We start from the raw sequence: 16,200 nt of genomic DNA, 5'->3' as shown, positions 1-16,200 counted from the left end.
CTCTTTACTGCCCAGAATAATAGATTAACAATGCATTTGGACTGACCTTCCATTATACCTCTTTTGATAGATGCAAAAAACCTATCGAATGTGGAACAGGTGCCCATTGATCCCATTTTGATGACTGAAATTGTGGGTTTTTTTAATGAAGACTTGTAATTTAATATATATTTCTTCTTTGGGTAGAGGATCAGATCTTGTGAAATGTTAATTTTTTTATGCTTTTTGAGAATGGACAGCAGTTCTTAGATCAATTTATACCTCATGAAGATATTTGAAAACTATTCTTCTCTTTATGTTGCTCCATAACATTTTTGCATTGTTTTCTCCTCACTTTCATCACTAGAGCCATTAGTATGAAAAGAAGTCCTGACTTCTAAGAGTTTGTGTCCTCTTGGTGTGTGTCCCTGTACTAAAATATGTTGGAGTTATTACAATCTGCTTAAATTTCTTTTACAGCGGTAACTAGATGGGGAATTTTTCATTGCTTCTCCAACTCGCTCCACGGTGTTGCTTGGTGCACTTTAACAGCTTCTGTTCTCCACCCTGGATTCACATTAACGATGGCTGGAAATATCCCTCCCTGCATGTCAGAGCTTTGCAAACTTTACGATAAAAGTTGTTCTACCGATAAAAGTATTATTTTTACTATTCGCTTTTCACAAAACTCTGCTGCCTTCTTGGAACTAATACTTCTCCTTGGTCATTATGAAGCAGCATTAAAACAGGAGTAGTCATTATATGACAGGGGGTACTAGGCATGTTTCATTAATTTCTTTCTTGACTGTAAATTAGGGAGCTGGTTACAATAGCTGGATTAATGGCCGACAAACTGCTCAGAACCTCGACCTTAACAGAAACTTCCCCGATTTGACATCTGAAGTTTATGCAAGAGCCAGGATCCGAGGAGCACGCACAGACCACATCCCCATTCCACAGTCTTATTGGTGGGGTAAGGTATGAGTTCCAGATTTGTTTTTATCAAATGCATTGCAGAAAAGCTTAGAACATTTTAAATGGAAAATAAACAAGCGTGAAGTTATTCTTGATGCTGGACTTAGCCTCTTACATTTTATGAAGAAGCTCTTATGAATCAGACTAGAGCGAGGGGCTCAGGAAGGGTATGAAAAGACAAGGGCTGGTCACGGCAAAAGTCTTAAATCTTTAGCAAAATACATCGCAAGTGGTAGGCTCTGTTGTTGCAACTGCACTGTTTTAAACACTAAACACAGTTTGGAGCATCTGATTTTCAGAAGTGAGGAGCACAACCAGCTTGTAGTTCCTTCTTATTGATTTGTGTTGTAGCAGCAAACTGGAGCCCCAGTCACACATCTGGACTGTGGTAAATGCTATGTAAATCCTGGACAAAAGATGGCTCCTACCATTCTGGACTTTCCTATAACTTCATGCCTGCTCTAAATATCTTAAAAATCAGTCCTGTAATGGACTGCTGTCACCTTAAATAAATAACTGAAGTCATTGAAAGTGTTGTCCTCCTATCTGCCACATCAGCCTTGCAGCTGCAAGTTAGGTAGAGAGAAGTTAAGTGTGTAGGGAAATTTTTATCTCCTTGTTTTCCAGTGACAGCAGGCAGAAAGAACAGCAGAAACAGCAGCAACACCGTGCCTAAGGCATAGGTCAGGCTTCATGCAACAGTGGGAAATATTTCTTGACTTCGGCAGCCTCTGATGTATTTCCAGGGAACAAAGGTCTTTCAGACTCCAAGCTCTAATTCTATAAGTTTCTGCACTCTCTTCACCTCATATGCATCTCTAGGTTTAAAGTTGGTTGCTTTCCAACGAGGTCAGTTTGGTTGTTTTTTAGCATGAAATTCCAGGTGCCCAAAGTCTGGGTCTAGCAATTAAAATATTTACAAGACCAAGACTTAATTCTGTCCCTGCTTGTCTATATTACTGCAGCCGTGTAGAGACGTGAACTGGTCTAGGAAGACAGGACTGGGCATGCTTCACTCATTTGTGTCCACAGGTACACTTCAGACACAGAAGTTCATCACTGAGGCTATACCAAGCTTGTCTTAAGATTTAGTGGAGAATAGAGGAGGAAACAGTCTGAGAGGTGAAGGGTCAGAGAGAAATTCTGGAAAAAGCAGATCTGTGCCTCCCTGTGAGCGAGGGCTGCTGTTTCTTGTTAGTCCCAGTGGTGCACAGTTATTTACATAATTTAAAAATCATGTAGTACTGTTGCATTGAGTAATTCCTCTGAAAAACAAAGTATTTGGCAGGAATGTGAAGCATTATGGAAGGACCTTTTTTTAGCTTTAGCCCTGCACATGATTCAGTATAAGCTGTTCCAGAACCTGGCACAGGCCTTCTTGTTTTCAAGATACAGGCCACTGCAGTTTCTGATCTATTTGAATCTTTGTGTCATTTGTAACCTCCTCAAAGGCACTCCTCTATAGGTGTCAGGCCCTTCTTGTTCCTATGCATGTGCTCCAGTATGTTTTAATTTGAACACATCGGAGCAGACTCAGTTAAGCATTCTAACTAGAACGCTCCAGCGAGCTGCAGTCTCACGTGTATTCAGCACCCCACATTTCAAGATGGTAGTGGGGGCACTTTAACTAAACCGCATCAAATGAGCTTTAGTTAAAACACCCCTTGGCTGTTTTGAAATGCAGGACACTGAATATACATGACGCTACGGCATTTAAATTAGAGTGGCTGTTCAGGAGTTGCTCTAATTAAAATGCCTCCCCCCGCACTTCGAAGCATGTGTATAGACGCCCTCTCTTTCTTAGCACGGGAACCTGTAAGCCTCTCTCTCAAGACCAGAAGCTTAGGCTGCAGATGCTTGCAGTTCACTGTAACCAGCTCAGTGGGTCTGACTTTAATTCAGCACTGCAGTTTTCTGGTCTCCAGGACAACAATGAAAATTTCATCTGGTCACTAGCCAGCTCTTACAAAGCAAAGTGCCATTTGCACAGAACAAAACCATTATGAGGAAACATGTATCAGGAAGAAATAAACAGCATACATGTATACCTAACTTACCAGTCAGCTTCTACCCGCTTCTGTGTGGGGATGAAGTACTTCAGACCCTCTCCCAAGGCCTGTCTCACTTAGCCACAGTTTCATGTCAGTTCTTAGGTTGACTTCTCTACCTATTCCAGGCAGTCCACAGGCTCTTATGTTAATTATTGCCCCTGATCTTTTGACTTTAGTTACTGCCTGATGCATCATTTAATCACTATCTAGCCCTAAATATTCAGATGACATTTTTAAAGTTAATACAATAGCCTTTGAATGTGCCATGTGTTGAAAACATCTAGTCTGTTTACATATGCATCTTCCCAGAGGCCATTGCAGGGTCAGGGCTTAGATAAGCTATTGGTGGCCAGTTTTCTGAGAAGCTCTGCACTGGGCTCTGTTACCTCCTGAACTGTGTGCTGTGCAACAAACCCTCTGTTTGGTTGACACACATGGGTAAAGTAATGGGGAAAATGACCCAGAATTACCTGAGCCTATTCAAAGAGGTTTCCTTTGCTATGCTGTTGCACTGGACTGTATGAATTGGCCCTAACATTAGATTGTAAACCTTCCAAGGGAGGGGTCAGGCTATCTTTTCAGTTGTGTCTATACTATTTCTCCAGCTCATGTAAGTGCAGGATGAACAGTGCAGCACAAGAGGAGCTTGAATAGTCTGAGTAACTCTGGAACCTAATATAGTCATTGGTGTAAGCAACAGAAATCTGGCTATGCTGACTGCTGGCTGTCCATCCCAGGCTGCCTATGCACTTCAGTGCAGCTCAGAATTCAAGGAACACTCTGCATTATATGCTTGCTGTTGCTTGCTTCTTATCCATCTACCTTCCCATAGGCATGCTGCGAACAGGCCTCTTGTACTTGACTTTATGATGGGGGTGGTGGCAAGCCACTTAAAGGAGCTCTGCACTAGCAAAATCTTCCCCTAGTTTTATTTTGTTATGAGATCCTGGGATGTGTCTCTGTAAGCAGGGAAAGCCAGACTGGCATTTTGAGGGCTTGAGGGGCCCAATATTGCATGGGAATTCCCAGGGTATGAAATACCAGGCCCCTCAAAACCCAGGAGAACATATTGCCCATTGTCCTGCAGTAAAAACAGGCATAGCAAGGGGAAATGTGTGTTTTTCCCAGTGAAGCAGATAGGTGGTATTGAGACACATCCCAGTACAGCTGGTCCGCTTCATTTGGCAACATCTCTTTCTAGGCAGAGAGTAGCAGTGAGCTTATGTTTAGAGACATACTAACATGGCTAGATTGCTTCCTCTTCTGCAGGAGCAGTGGGCAGGGTGTTCTTTAAAGCAGTGCTTTCAGGCACAGCATGGAGAGGATGTAGACCTTCCCTTGGTGTCTGCCACTGCATGAGTCTGGACAGCCATGGGCATTTTAAGGTTTACACCTCTGCCTGAAGAGATGCAAAATGCACTAAATTACTGATGGGTTCAATATACAGGAGAATATGTCTGTAACAGGGTGCATGGGTCAAGGGCTGTAGCCCAGTTTCAGTTGAAAGAGGATTGCTTGCCTGCCCAGGAGGAGTGGGCCAGCTGATGCAGATGATTAGATGGCCAAGAAGAAGTTAAAAGCTCCCAGGGAAAGGAGAAGAGCGGGAGAAAGGGCTGAAATGGCAGCACAGTGCCAAGGATTCTCTCTCAGTATCTGGGAAAGGACCACAGGGTGTGAGTTAACCCTTTATTGTTTATGTGTTTGTTTTGTGATTATGTTGTTTCCTGTGGGGACAAGTTTGACTCAGGGAAAATAAAACTGGATTGATAACCTGCTACAATGTCCTTTCTAGCACAGGGCTTTCTCTGCATTGTGAAAGGGAATTAGAACTGAGAAGGAATTAGAGAATTTCATTGCTCCCCTCTGGCCCAAATATGCAGCTAAATAACACACAAAGTCCACATACTATGCAGAGAATGACTAAGAGGGCCTGTTTTCCTATGATCCGAATGGTGCACACATCTTTTTGATGGCTATAACTTCATGTAGCTCAGGGGTCTAGCTACTCAAATCTTCTCTGAACTCTAATTCTACAGAAGTAATCATAGGAGAATGAGTTGTTGGTACAATGGGCATCAATTTTGCTAAGTATATGAACCCTTGGGTAGGGGAAGCTGTTACAGAACATGGCTTTGTGCCTGGAAAAATCCTTAGTGTATTTGTTTCAACTCCTGCCTTTCGACCTTTAATTACTTAATAGCATTTATTTCCTGGCTGAATTAAGCAATTATTCAGGTATTCCATACATAAATCAGACAACTGAAATAATGCTCAGAACTGAATTCCTTCATAGACCTTGCTATTACAGCAAGCTTTGTTTTCTGTTTGTACCAATTATTAGAATAAATGGTCTGGCCATTGAAATCAAGAAATATTATCTGAGATTGAATTGGCTTGATTTGAGCAGGGTTTGGGGCTGCCTTATAATGAAGGCTGGTATAGACCTTAGGCAAAGGCATAGCAGCACAACATCATGCCCAGGACAGCTGCACAGTACCTGGGGTAATATAAGCTTCTCTGTACCAACTGTGGTGGTAAGATATGCTTCTGCTATGGCAGCACCTGCTTTTGTGTCCCTCCATGCAGTTGGCTTCTGGGGCTTCTGTATTGGTCATGCCCCTACCTCCCTCAATTTTGCCATTGACCTGAGGAAAGCTAGTCCAGTCATTTCTGAAATGACAAAAAGTATCACTTTTATATACCAGGGAGGCAGTGGCTGAATGCAATATAACTGACAGAAATGGAAATTGGGATTAGGAAGAGTAATGGCCATTCATTGCATATATGGCCAAATTAGTTAGCTACTTTCTAACTGTATCTTAAATTGGTTTTGTAAAATAGGTAATTTAAGAATGACTCCCTGTGACTGAAAGGTAAAAGGCCCTTGGGGAATGAAAAAGCTGCATTAAATAGAACTCTATGGGTAATCAAAGTAAAGAGTGACAAGGGCAGTAGTTGATAGAACTGAACCAGAATGAGAAGGAAATGCAGATTTCCAGACCTAAATCACTGTAGCTGATGTCACTTTGGTGCTAATAGGGTAAAAACCAAAAGACAATTTAATTGTTTCCTGTGGGAGTTGTTGTAATATAACTGGCTCTGGGGCATAGCACCATCTTGTGGAGTATGTCAGTATCTGGCAAGGGAACAAGCTGCACAAAAATAGGACTTGTCCACACAAGCTGCCCACACGCTGAGCCAGGAAATAGATGTAAGTGAAGTTAAAAGTTTCAATCCATATTAAATGTTCTCTGCAGTTTCAGCTCATGAGAAAGACTGGTTCTAAGTGGGGACACCACAGGATCAGCACAGAAGAGCTGACTCCATGGAGTTGAATACCAAGTTCCCTGTAGAGGCAAATGTTCAGGTGGTGTCATACATTCAATATAACAATTGCTAAGTGCAGTTAAAACACAGGTAGATGCACATTCCAGCAGCATACCATGGGTTACCTGTCACCACAGAGTTGTAAAGTTGTTCCCTTTCTGGAGAGGGCAATCTCCTAAGTACTAACTTTAATAGGCCATCACATCCAAACAACTTGCACCTATTCTAAGTGAACATATGACAAGGCCCTTCCACTCTTGTTGCACACCTTGAAAGGTGCATTCTTCTTGGGTTTATTCTCTCAAACCCCCTTGGGTTTATTTTCTCAAAACCTGAGTATTTTTTCTTCTGCTGTGTGCATGTGTGCGTGCGTGTGTGCATGCGTGTGTGTGTGTGCACATGTGCATGTGTACACATGCATATGTGCTTGTGAGAAGCAGTTAGCCAGATATTTGTCTTTCATTTTTAATGCCCTTCATCCAAGGAATACAGTGATGTTGAAAGTGCCTCTCTTCTAGGGAGGTGTTTTAAAATCTGGTGGCTTTTTTGAGCCTATGTAGGAATTAGCATGTTCTCAGATATGAGCACGTCACACCATGCTTGATGATAGGCTGTTGGGGTATTACTAAGTAGCAGTGTCCACTATCATCTGACCAGTATTGTCCTTCCTCATTGTGCTGCTCTGTCTGCCTCTGTTTATTTGCTGTCTCGTGACTTAGTTCTAGATTGTAAACTCTTTGGGTTGGGGATCATGTTTTAGTTCTGTTTGTACAGACCCTAATGCAAAATAGTCCTGGTCCCTAAGTGAGACTCTTAGGTGTTACCACAGTACAACTCATAACAATAACTTCCTGCTGAAGAAAGCCCTTCATCATTTAGATGGCTCGGGATAGAGTGGTGCTGCTAGGGGAATTCACTTCAATTACCACAGCCAGTAAGAAGTTGGGGAAATGATGAGTATTTCCTTCCTGTGCCTATTTGGGCCTCCTGGCAAATTTCTCCCTTGGCTCACCCCAGGTGTGGTAACTTCTGATAGCACTGGCATGAAAAGATCTGCAAGAGCCAGTTGGTTTTGGTGGAAATGAAATAGCTGATAACCAGGATGTGAAAGTGTGAGAGCCTCAAGTGATGCCAACCTGTATCAGAGTTGCAAACTCCCTTTCAGCACTCTGACACTCCCACAGACCATGGTCCTAAATGCTGGTTCTGGAAATAAAGTACAAATATATGTTTTTATTCCTACAGTATGTTTTGGCCCATTTCTGTCTCTCTCCAGTTCTAACTTTGTGATTCAATCCTCTTACAAAGTCCCAAAACCATAAAGGTCTCTAATGCAAGTTTTTGGAGCACATTATTTACTTTCAGTGTACACGTAGCAAAAGAACTAAGGCATTTTTAATAATCAGGCAGATTTTCCAGTGCAGCTGCCTAGAAACAGTATTGGAGACTTTATTATGGTGAGAATGTCTGCTGTATTTGCTCAGTATTTCTATATTTAATAACCTAATTCAATAGGCGTTGGTCAGATCTAACAGCTGTCAATTCATTCACTATTTCCCTCTCCACCTTACAAATACGAGTAATGCTTACCAGCAAACCAGTCACAATGCCCTGCACTCATTTGGTAGCTACATGCTCTGTACAAGAGCCCTAAATATTACCTGGCTTCATTTTTAAAAATTATTCAGATGGTGCCTTGCTGCCTTTGGGCAATTTCTTCAATAGCCATTGGTCTGTCCAGCAAAGCATTCATATAAGAAAATGGTTTAGGGATTAGTGCACTGGCATGCAAATTAGGAGACATGGCTTTCAACACACTTTAGATCTGGTTCACTCCTTCTCTGCCTTACTTCAGCAAAGTTCATGGGAAAGCACCACCATAATGATTTACCTGTGCTTTACACCCATGCTGTGTGGATGCAGATCATGCCTTTTTGGTATTACATGTCTGCTAGAAGGCACAACATCATGGAGCATACTCTGCCACCTGATCCTTCTGATTTAACTGGGTATGGAGTGTACATCAGAAAAAAATCCCAGCTGGCAGGGGAGTTCCTCTTCCATCAGACATGAAGACCTCTAGCTAAGTGATGGAAGATCTGTTACTTTCAACCCTGAGAGAAGAATGCCACCTGCTTTACCTGGGTGCCAGTGCATTTTCTGAAGCACTTTCAGAAGTTGCACTTTGAGGCTAGGGACAGACATTACACATTAACAGGTTTAAATGGTCAGAAACTGGTTTAAACCTGTAACAGAACATAAGTTCAGTGCACATAAACCAGTTTCAAAATACCTGAAACTGGTTTAAGATACACCTGGTTGAATGTAGTATCAGACTTAACTGATTTGAGTCAAACCAATTTAATGCAATGTCTGTCCCAAAACCCTTCCTGGTTTAAGTTAAACCGGAGTCCCCCAGCATCTCAGATGCTTTGCATCCCTGGGCTGTGCTGTGCTGTTTGCTCCAGAAAGCAGAGCTGGCCCCGCCCCTCTACTCCCTAGCCAGAGCTCTGGCAGAGACTGCAGCTGCTCAAGCAGGCATCTCCCCACTCCCTCCCTTCTCCCACAGCACAGACCCCAGTCCATGGACCCTAGGCATGTAGTATGCTAGCTAATGCTTAGAGGTGTCTCTGTGTGTGTGTCTCCAATTTCACTGGGAGAGGCAGACAGAGCAGTGTGCACTTAGGGCTTTTTGGAGCTAATGTCCCTCAGTTCCTTCCTTGGAAAAAGCTGTTTAAGAAGAGGTTGAGCTAATGAGAAAGGCTTTTTTTCTTGATGTGCTGCTAAATGCTGTGTTATCAGCTCCCTGCTGGCTCCCTCATCTGTCAGGTTTGCAGACGGTATGAAGAAGCAGGGAGAGGAAGATTGAAAAATTCAGTATCATTAACAGATGCATGCACTGCCCTCCCCTCCCGCCTTTGACTCAGAGTGCTAGCCGGAGGCTGGCAACACTCTCACCTCTTGAACAGTGAGCATGGAAAAGCCTGGGATGGTGCAGGCAGGGTGGGGGATTACACCCCTCACTAATCAGAGCATCCTGCTGGGGCCTGGCCATGCCCTGCCTCAGGTCAGCACTGTCGAAGGGAAGGGAGGGCTGCTCTAGTGCCCCCCAGCTTCTAATCTGAGCCACTGCAGCTACGTGCCTGCATGTCCTCAGTCCTGAAAGAATATCTGTGCAGTTTCAAACCAATTCAACCTAGGCAGTTTAGACTAACCTGTAAAGATTGAATGAATTCAGGCTCAGATTTTTTGAATGTCTGTCCCTAGCCTGGCAGTCCCTCATTTAACCGATCAGCAGATCCAAAGCTGGTAGGATTGAACCATGAAATGAGACATGGTTTTCAAATCTGTACAAAATCCAGACAGACCTGGGCCCAAAGTAACAAAGCCAATTGCTTCTTTGCCTTATACCTTATACAGTTATTTGCATACATGTAAACTAGGTGTTACTGTTCTCATCTGATACCATTTTACAGCTAGTCTGCTGTACAATTTTTCACTGTTGTAAATGACTACAGAAGAGGCAACTGTAGGAAATTCTAACCCTGTTACTGAGTTCTGCCTGACACCTCTACTTTCACAAACTGGCCAGGGTACAGACTAGGTGGTTCATAAGTAACTGTTTCTTAGTAGGTCCCAACACACTGTGTCAGAGGCAATCAGGTATATGGCCACCAGGTGGCACTGTTGCTTTTAAGGAGTAGCTGCTCCCTGGTAGAAGGGAGTCAAATGATATCAACAAATACTGAGCTCAGTCAGAATTCAGTCAAAAAGAGGTGCCTAAATGCCTTTGGGGGCTTAGGCCTCAGAGCTGTTCATTTCATAACATGAAATTCCACTCCAGGGGGAAGGGATAGATCCTAGGTTCTGGCATGCAACCCCCATGTTTCATGGTTTCATAGTTTCATAGTTTCTAGGGTCGGAAGGGACCTGAGCAGATCATCTAGTCCGACCCCCTGCGATGGCAGGAAGACCACTGGGGCCAAACGACCCCAGTAAGGTGTTCATCCAACCTCCTCTTAAAAAACCCCAGGGTGGGAGCCTGCACCACCTCACTTGGAAGTTGGTTCCAGACTATAGCCACCCTGACCGTGAAGTAGCACCTCCTGATGTCCAACTTAAGCCTTCCCTCCGCCAGCTTGTGACCGTTGTTCCTGGTCACTCCTTGCGGTGCTTGGGGGAACAGGGACTCCCCCAGTGCCTGCTGATCCCCCCTAACCGGTTTATAACAGGCCACAAAGACATCCCTCCCTGCCCTTCTGCATAGGAAATCTGGGACACCCTCCACATCACACTTCCTTTCTGTGGGTGTTTCTCTGCTAGGGTCCCGCTGGCTCCACAACATCATTTCAAGTAACCCCATCTTAAGTAGTGTGTGCATTCAAGTATTTTTTTCCTTTTCTGCTTCAGGTGGCACCTGAAACGAAAGCTATTATGAAGTGGATGAGGGACATTCCATTTGTACTCTCTGCCAGTCTCCATGGTGGTGAATTAGTTGTTACCTATCCTTATGATTACTCAAGGCATCCACTGGAAGAAAAACTGTTCTCCCCTACCCCTGATGAGAAGGTAATTTTTTTTTCCTGTGACTAGATTATTTGGTTGACTTCCAAATACAGAACAATTTAGAAGCCTTTCTTGACCAAGTAACTTGTTTAACCATTCTGTGATATACATTTTTGATGGTTGATTTAGAAAAATATCTCTGAATATGCCATACAGGAATACATTTAATTCTGGCATTATTATGCACCCAACAGCATGGACAGATGACAAATTATATCAACTTAAGAGACAGGATGAGTGACCTATTGCCCTTGTTTACTTTGTTTATCTGTTATGGAGGTAATGGAAGCTAAGCAGGGGCTGTGAAAAAATGTCTAAATTACTTATCAAGGAAGAGAGAACAAATCAGTGCATGCTAAGTCCCCCACCCCCTGCTTTTTAACTCAGGAACATTTGTTCATCTGTTCACATTGTATGGATGAGAATTTCAGGTATGCATTGGTGTTCACCAACTTCTGTTTTGTGTTCAATGGAAGTTTCACCATTGATTTACAAGGCAGCATATTTAGATACCCTTGAAGATCGGTACTGTAAAAAGGTAGAAAAGAAAATTTCTGAAAAGAGACGTTATTTTTAAGTTGACATACTGGAAGATTTGAAAATAAATAGTAGATGTAACCATTCCCCTTCAACGTTTGACGGCATGCATCTTTGGGCTGTCATTTGCATGCTTACAGTTATGAATTGGGAGCATTTTGCAGTCATTTTGCATTGATAGAAATGAATCCACATGTCAAAGTAAGAAAAACTCATCTAAAGCAACATTTAGAGCCCAGTCATACTCCCACTGGCTGTACAAAAAGGCAGGAATGGGTCCTGAACTTGAAATTCTCATCTATGTTTCTACCGAAGATAATGACAGCTCGGTAAAACTAAAAGGAGGCCAGAAGGGGGGAGTAGTGTAACGTTTATTCCAGGTCAGATGGAATGTGTGGGTATTTCTTGCCCCTGTGCCTCTATTCTTGTGTAGTTCTCACTTGGGGATTTTTTTTAAACACACTGCAATTTTCTACCTTTTTTCCTAAACGGACACCCAGATAAGTGTTAGATATTTGGACATATTAGCCTGGAATCTAAAAAAAAAAAAAAGCAAAACCTTATTTAGCAAACAGATCATGAAAATAAACAGAGAATACAAGTTCTTTCATTTCAGGCACAGTTCTTGGCCTTGAGCGTGGAGGCATAAGAGAGCAGCCTGGTGCCCTGGGCAGTGATGGCTCTGAGCTGCACTGGTTACCCCATACATTGGTGTGGCTGGCTGGCTGGCTGGCAGTGGTAGCAGCTGTTATTTTTCCCCCTCTCCCTGAAGCAGGCACCCAGTGCTTCTGCCCAAGTTGCCTGCCTTAGTTAACACCACTGCCTGAATGCATCAGTGGGAACCAGCCATTTAGGCTTAATTACAATCCTGTTCCAACTGGATAGGTGTATAAACTGCATATAATTCCTTGAAATGCTAGTCACAGAAAAACTACAACTAGTGAGGGGTGGTGGGAGAAGGAGAGTCCACCCCTACTAGTCTAGTGGTTAAGCCATTTGCACAGAGAGTGGGAGCTTTAGGTTTGTATCCCCCCACTTCCTAGTAAAGTGTCTTAACTACTAGGCCAAGGGCTAGGCATTCTGTTGATGATGAACTATAGGGCAACTGAGAGAGGAAGTTATCTGGGGCAGGGAGAAAAGCAAACTAGGAGTATAATTTAGAGAGATGGGCATTGTCCTGCAAGGGAGGGGTCCCTGCTTCTGATTTCAGTGGTGTTTCTCCATTTTATATTTAATAATCAGTGGCTAAACAGCCTTGGAATAGCTTCTGCCTCACCCGGTCAGGTGTCACTTAATTTAAGTGTTCTGTGTATTCTTTCTAGATTGCATGGCCATGATTTCTGTGAAATATTTCACAAGGGGAAGCTACAGAAAGTATCAGGTACAGGCAAAAATCCTTTCATTAGCCAGTCAGGAGCTGATTGTTTATGGCCAGTAAACCAGAGGAAGAGGGACCAGAAAAATGAAAAGCTACAGGTTTAAAATAGACGTTGGGAGGAGAATCCATGTGAGTTTGCCAATTAAAATCAACTTTCCTCATTAGCCCATTAGAGCATCTCAAAATATTAACAGTATCACTTTAAATTTTGCCCAGAGAATGAAAAAAGCACACCTGCTTAGTGATCTGTAGTTAAATAACTTCATCTGCAACTGCTGTTGTCCAGGGAACTGCATCCTGTAATAGTGTTGCTTAGTTTTTGCTGCTGCTCTCTTAGTCTTCACCTTTGTTCTGACCACTGACCCAGAAGAATTCATTTGTGCAAGGGCAAACTTAGCACATTTGCATTCTTGGCTGCAGCAAAAAATGAAGTGCCCCAGCTCTGCTCTGCCACTTTGTCCTGTTGAGTCTTTTGTGGGCTGGACCAGTATTCCAAAGCATACATAGAACAGGTTTATATAGCTATTGATGATTCCCCTGGTGTAAAATTATTAGCTGGTGATATAGGCTGTTTATAGATCTTATGTTTTTCTAGGTTTAATCTAGACTACAGCAATAACTATATTCATGCAGATGTCTGTAGTTTGAACTAAAATTGGCTCCAGTCTGAATTAACTAGCCCTCATTGAATGAGAACTAAAATTAATGCAGACTAGGGCAATCCAAATTAAGGAATGTAAACCGGATTAATTAACATGTATATACAGTGTTGCTTTTAGGAATAACAGTCCTTAGGAATTCAGATAAGTATTGTCCCTACAAGGTATCAATGCCTACAAGGGTTATAGCCATGTTGGTCTATGGACTAAACATTGGATTTATGGCACATTGGCTGTATCTACACAAGACACTGACTACACAGTAGGGGTGTGTAAAATGGGCAGTATTTGACTCAGAGTTGGCCCGAATCAGGGACAGTGATTTGATTAGTTGATTCAGATCACTGTCCCCAATTTGATTCAGCTGAATCCGAATTTGAAGATTTGATGCTGATTTAGAGAGTCAGTGATTCGGCCATAGACACAGCTTTAAATGTTTTTTCTACATGCCTCAAAGTACCAGGCATGGTTCATGAATGCTGCAAAGTTGGGGCAGATGAAGCATCCCACAGGAGCGCAGGGGCCCCTCCCTCTTGCTCAGCGGTGAACCCAAAGTGCTTCTGGTCCACTTTCAGGTCCGCTGAGGAGGGCACGGGGGGGCCCTCCTGCACCCTCCTGGCTCAGTGATCAGCCACAGGGGAACCCCAGGTGCCCCTCCAGACCCAGGAGGCACCAGTCACCAACTGGGGGAGCTTGGGGTGGACCCCCAGTGCATTCTCCAGCAGACCTGGAAGTGGACCAGAAGTGCTTCTGGTCCACTTCCAGGTCTGCTGCCAAGTGTGCTGGGGACCCTCCCCACGCTCCTGTGGGATGCTCCATCTGCCCCACCATCTCAGCATTCATGAGTCACCTGGTACCTTGAGGTATGTAGAAAAAACATTTAAAGCTGTGTCTGTGTCTGAATCTTTCCAAACCTCTCCGAATTGACTCGGAGAGTTCAATTTGATTCAGAGAGATTAAAGAGTCTCCTGATTCAATTCACATTCAGAGATTCAGTCACCAAATCAGGCCAAATCTCTGCTAAATTGAATCAGGGACCAAAGCTTTGCACAGCCCTACTATGCAGTAGCCTGTTACTACTGCGCTGTAGCATCACATGGCACAAAGTATGATGTGATGCTACTGCACAGTAGTGCATTACTACTGTGCAGTCAGCGTCTCTTCAAAGCTATTTGGTGATGCTATTGTGCAGTAACTCCAGTTACTGCATAGTCATTTAGTACTTATATATACAAGTACTAAATAACTGTACACTAATGACTGCACAGTCAGCGTCTCATGTAGATGCAGCCATTATAACCTGCCTGCCATTGGATAACCCCAGGTACCTCTCAACATTTTACCAGCTACATTCTGTCACTAGGTCAACATATCCCCTCTCCCCCACCCCCACCTACCTGTCTCATACCTATTGTCTCCCATTGCCTCTAATCTTCACAGCCAAACATTTTGCATTTTCAGAGACCTGCATTTTGCATATTGGCTTCTATTCCACCCAGGAGAGCAAACAAAATACCAGCAGACTCCCTATTCCTGAAGAAGGGTGTTTGTGCCCAAAAGCTTGCAAAAAACAATTTTTCTAACTATTTAGTTGGTCTAATAAAAGATATCACATTTACCCAAAGAACTTTGTCTGCCTAATCCCCACAAGGGAAACTTATTTGGATTTTTGCAAAACAATAGAGACTATCAGGCACAAAGTAACACATTTTATAAAATCAAATGTGCCAACAACAGGGCACCCTGCTAAGTATCAGGTCAATTACAGCTTCTGGAATGGATCTTCCAATGACTGCAACAATGTAGTAGTGCTTACACAAGCTTATTATCACCTCCCAATTACCTCCAAGCTCTGTTAATAGGCTTTCAAATGTATAGACTGTGTGTAGTCAGTAGATCTGTGCAAAATTTCAGCAGCCCTTTGAGTTCAGAGGTGTTTTGCCCATTTTGGTGCCTAAAACACCAGATCCTAAATGAAATGGACGGCTCCAAAACATCTACAAAATAAAAGAAACACTGTTTCAGAATGTTTTGGAGGCGGGCTTGTGGGGAAACAGAAACTCAGAAGAAGGAGGGGGAAGACGGCAGGGGAGGGGGGAGGACGGCTCCAATATTGACATCTGTAGCTGACCAGTTTCTGCAATTCATCCCTGAGGTCCCTTCCGAATGGAGTGCTCAGAGGGAGGGACAGAGAAACAGCATATAAGGCTCTGTGTGAAGCCTTTCTGTCCCTTTTGTGAGCTGTCTCTCTAGAAGCAACAGCATGTGAAAGGTACTGTGGTTGGCTGCAGTGACTGTCTTCCTAGTCAGTCTCCTGCTAGTCTCTCTTTTTGGAAAGGATTGGATATACCTTTCTAATATTACATATAAAGGATATAGTAAGCAGATAGAAGAAGATATAGTAAAGACAGAAGATATAGTAAACACATAGAAGATATATCACACACACACACATTTTCCAGAACAGCAAACATTGTGAAGTGTGCTGGAAAGGCAGGTGCTAGGTCTTCCAGCAGAGGAGCAAGAGGGGGCAGAGGGAGAGCTATAAGTCACCCCCCATCAAAAAAAACCTACTATGCAGTAGCTTGTTACTACTGCGCTGTAGCTTCTTCCCTAGCAAGCATGAGGCTTCTTCTGCTAGTGGCAGCAAGGAGGGGGGAACAGTATCTGCACCTGCCCCACCTCCACTAACACTAGCAGTAATAATAACCCCCAACAACACCAGCAT

At 43.3% G+C, this 16,200-nt stretch overlaps 1 protein-coding gene across 1 annotated transcript in view; it reads left to right on the top strand.

The window, feature by feature from the left end:
* CPZ (carboxypeptidase Z) overlaps positions 1–16,200 on the top strand; it is a 123,557-nt gene that overhangs the window by 30,546 nt on the left and 76,811 nt on the right. Inside the window, exons 6-7 of the mRNA XM_019526408.1 lie at positions 796–957; positions 10,743–10,901. Of these exons, the coding sequence (XP_019381953.1) occupies positions 796–957; positions 10,743–10,901 (321 nt within the window). The remainder of the gene's footprint in view (positions 1–795; positions 958–10,742; positions 10,902–16,200) is intronic.

Source organism: Gavialis gangeticus, unplaced genomic scaffold (genome assembly GCF_001723915.1).
Source record: "Gavialis gangeticus isolate Ggan-Ray unplaced genomic scaffold, GavGan_comp1, whole genome shotgun sequence".
NCBI classification, from domain to species: Eukaryota; Metazoa; Chordata; order Crocodylia; family Gavialidae; genus Gavialis; species Gavialis gangeticus.
The sequence above is the reverse complement of the archived record's forward strand: the minus strand, read 5'-3'. Positions and strand labels throughout refer to the sequence as shown.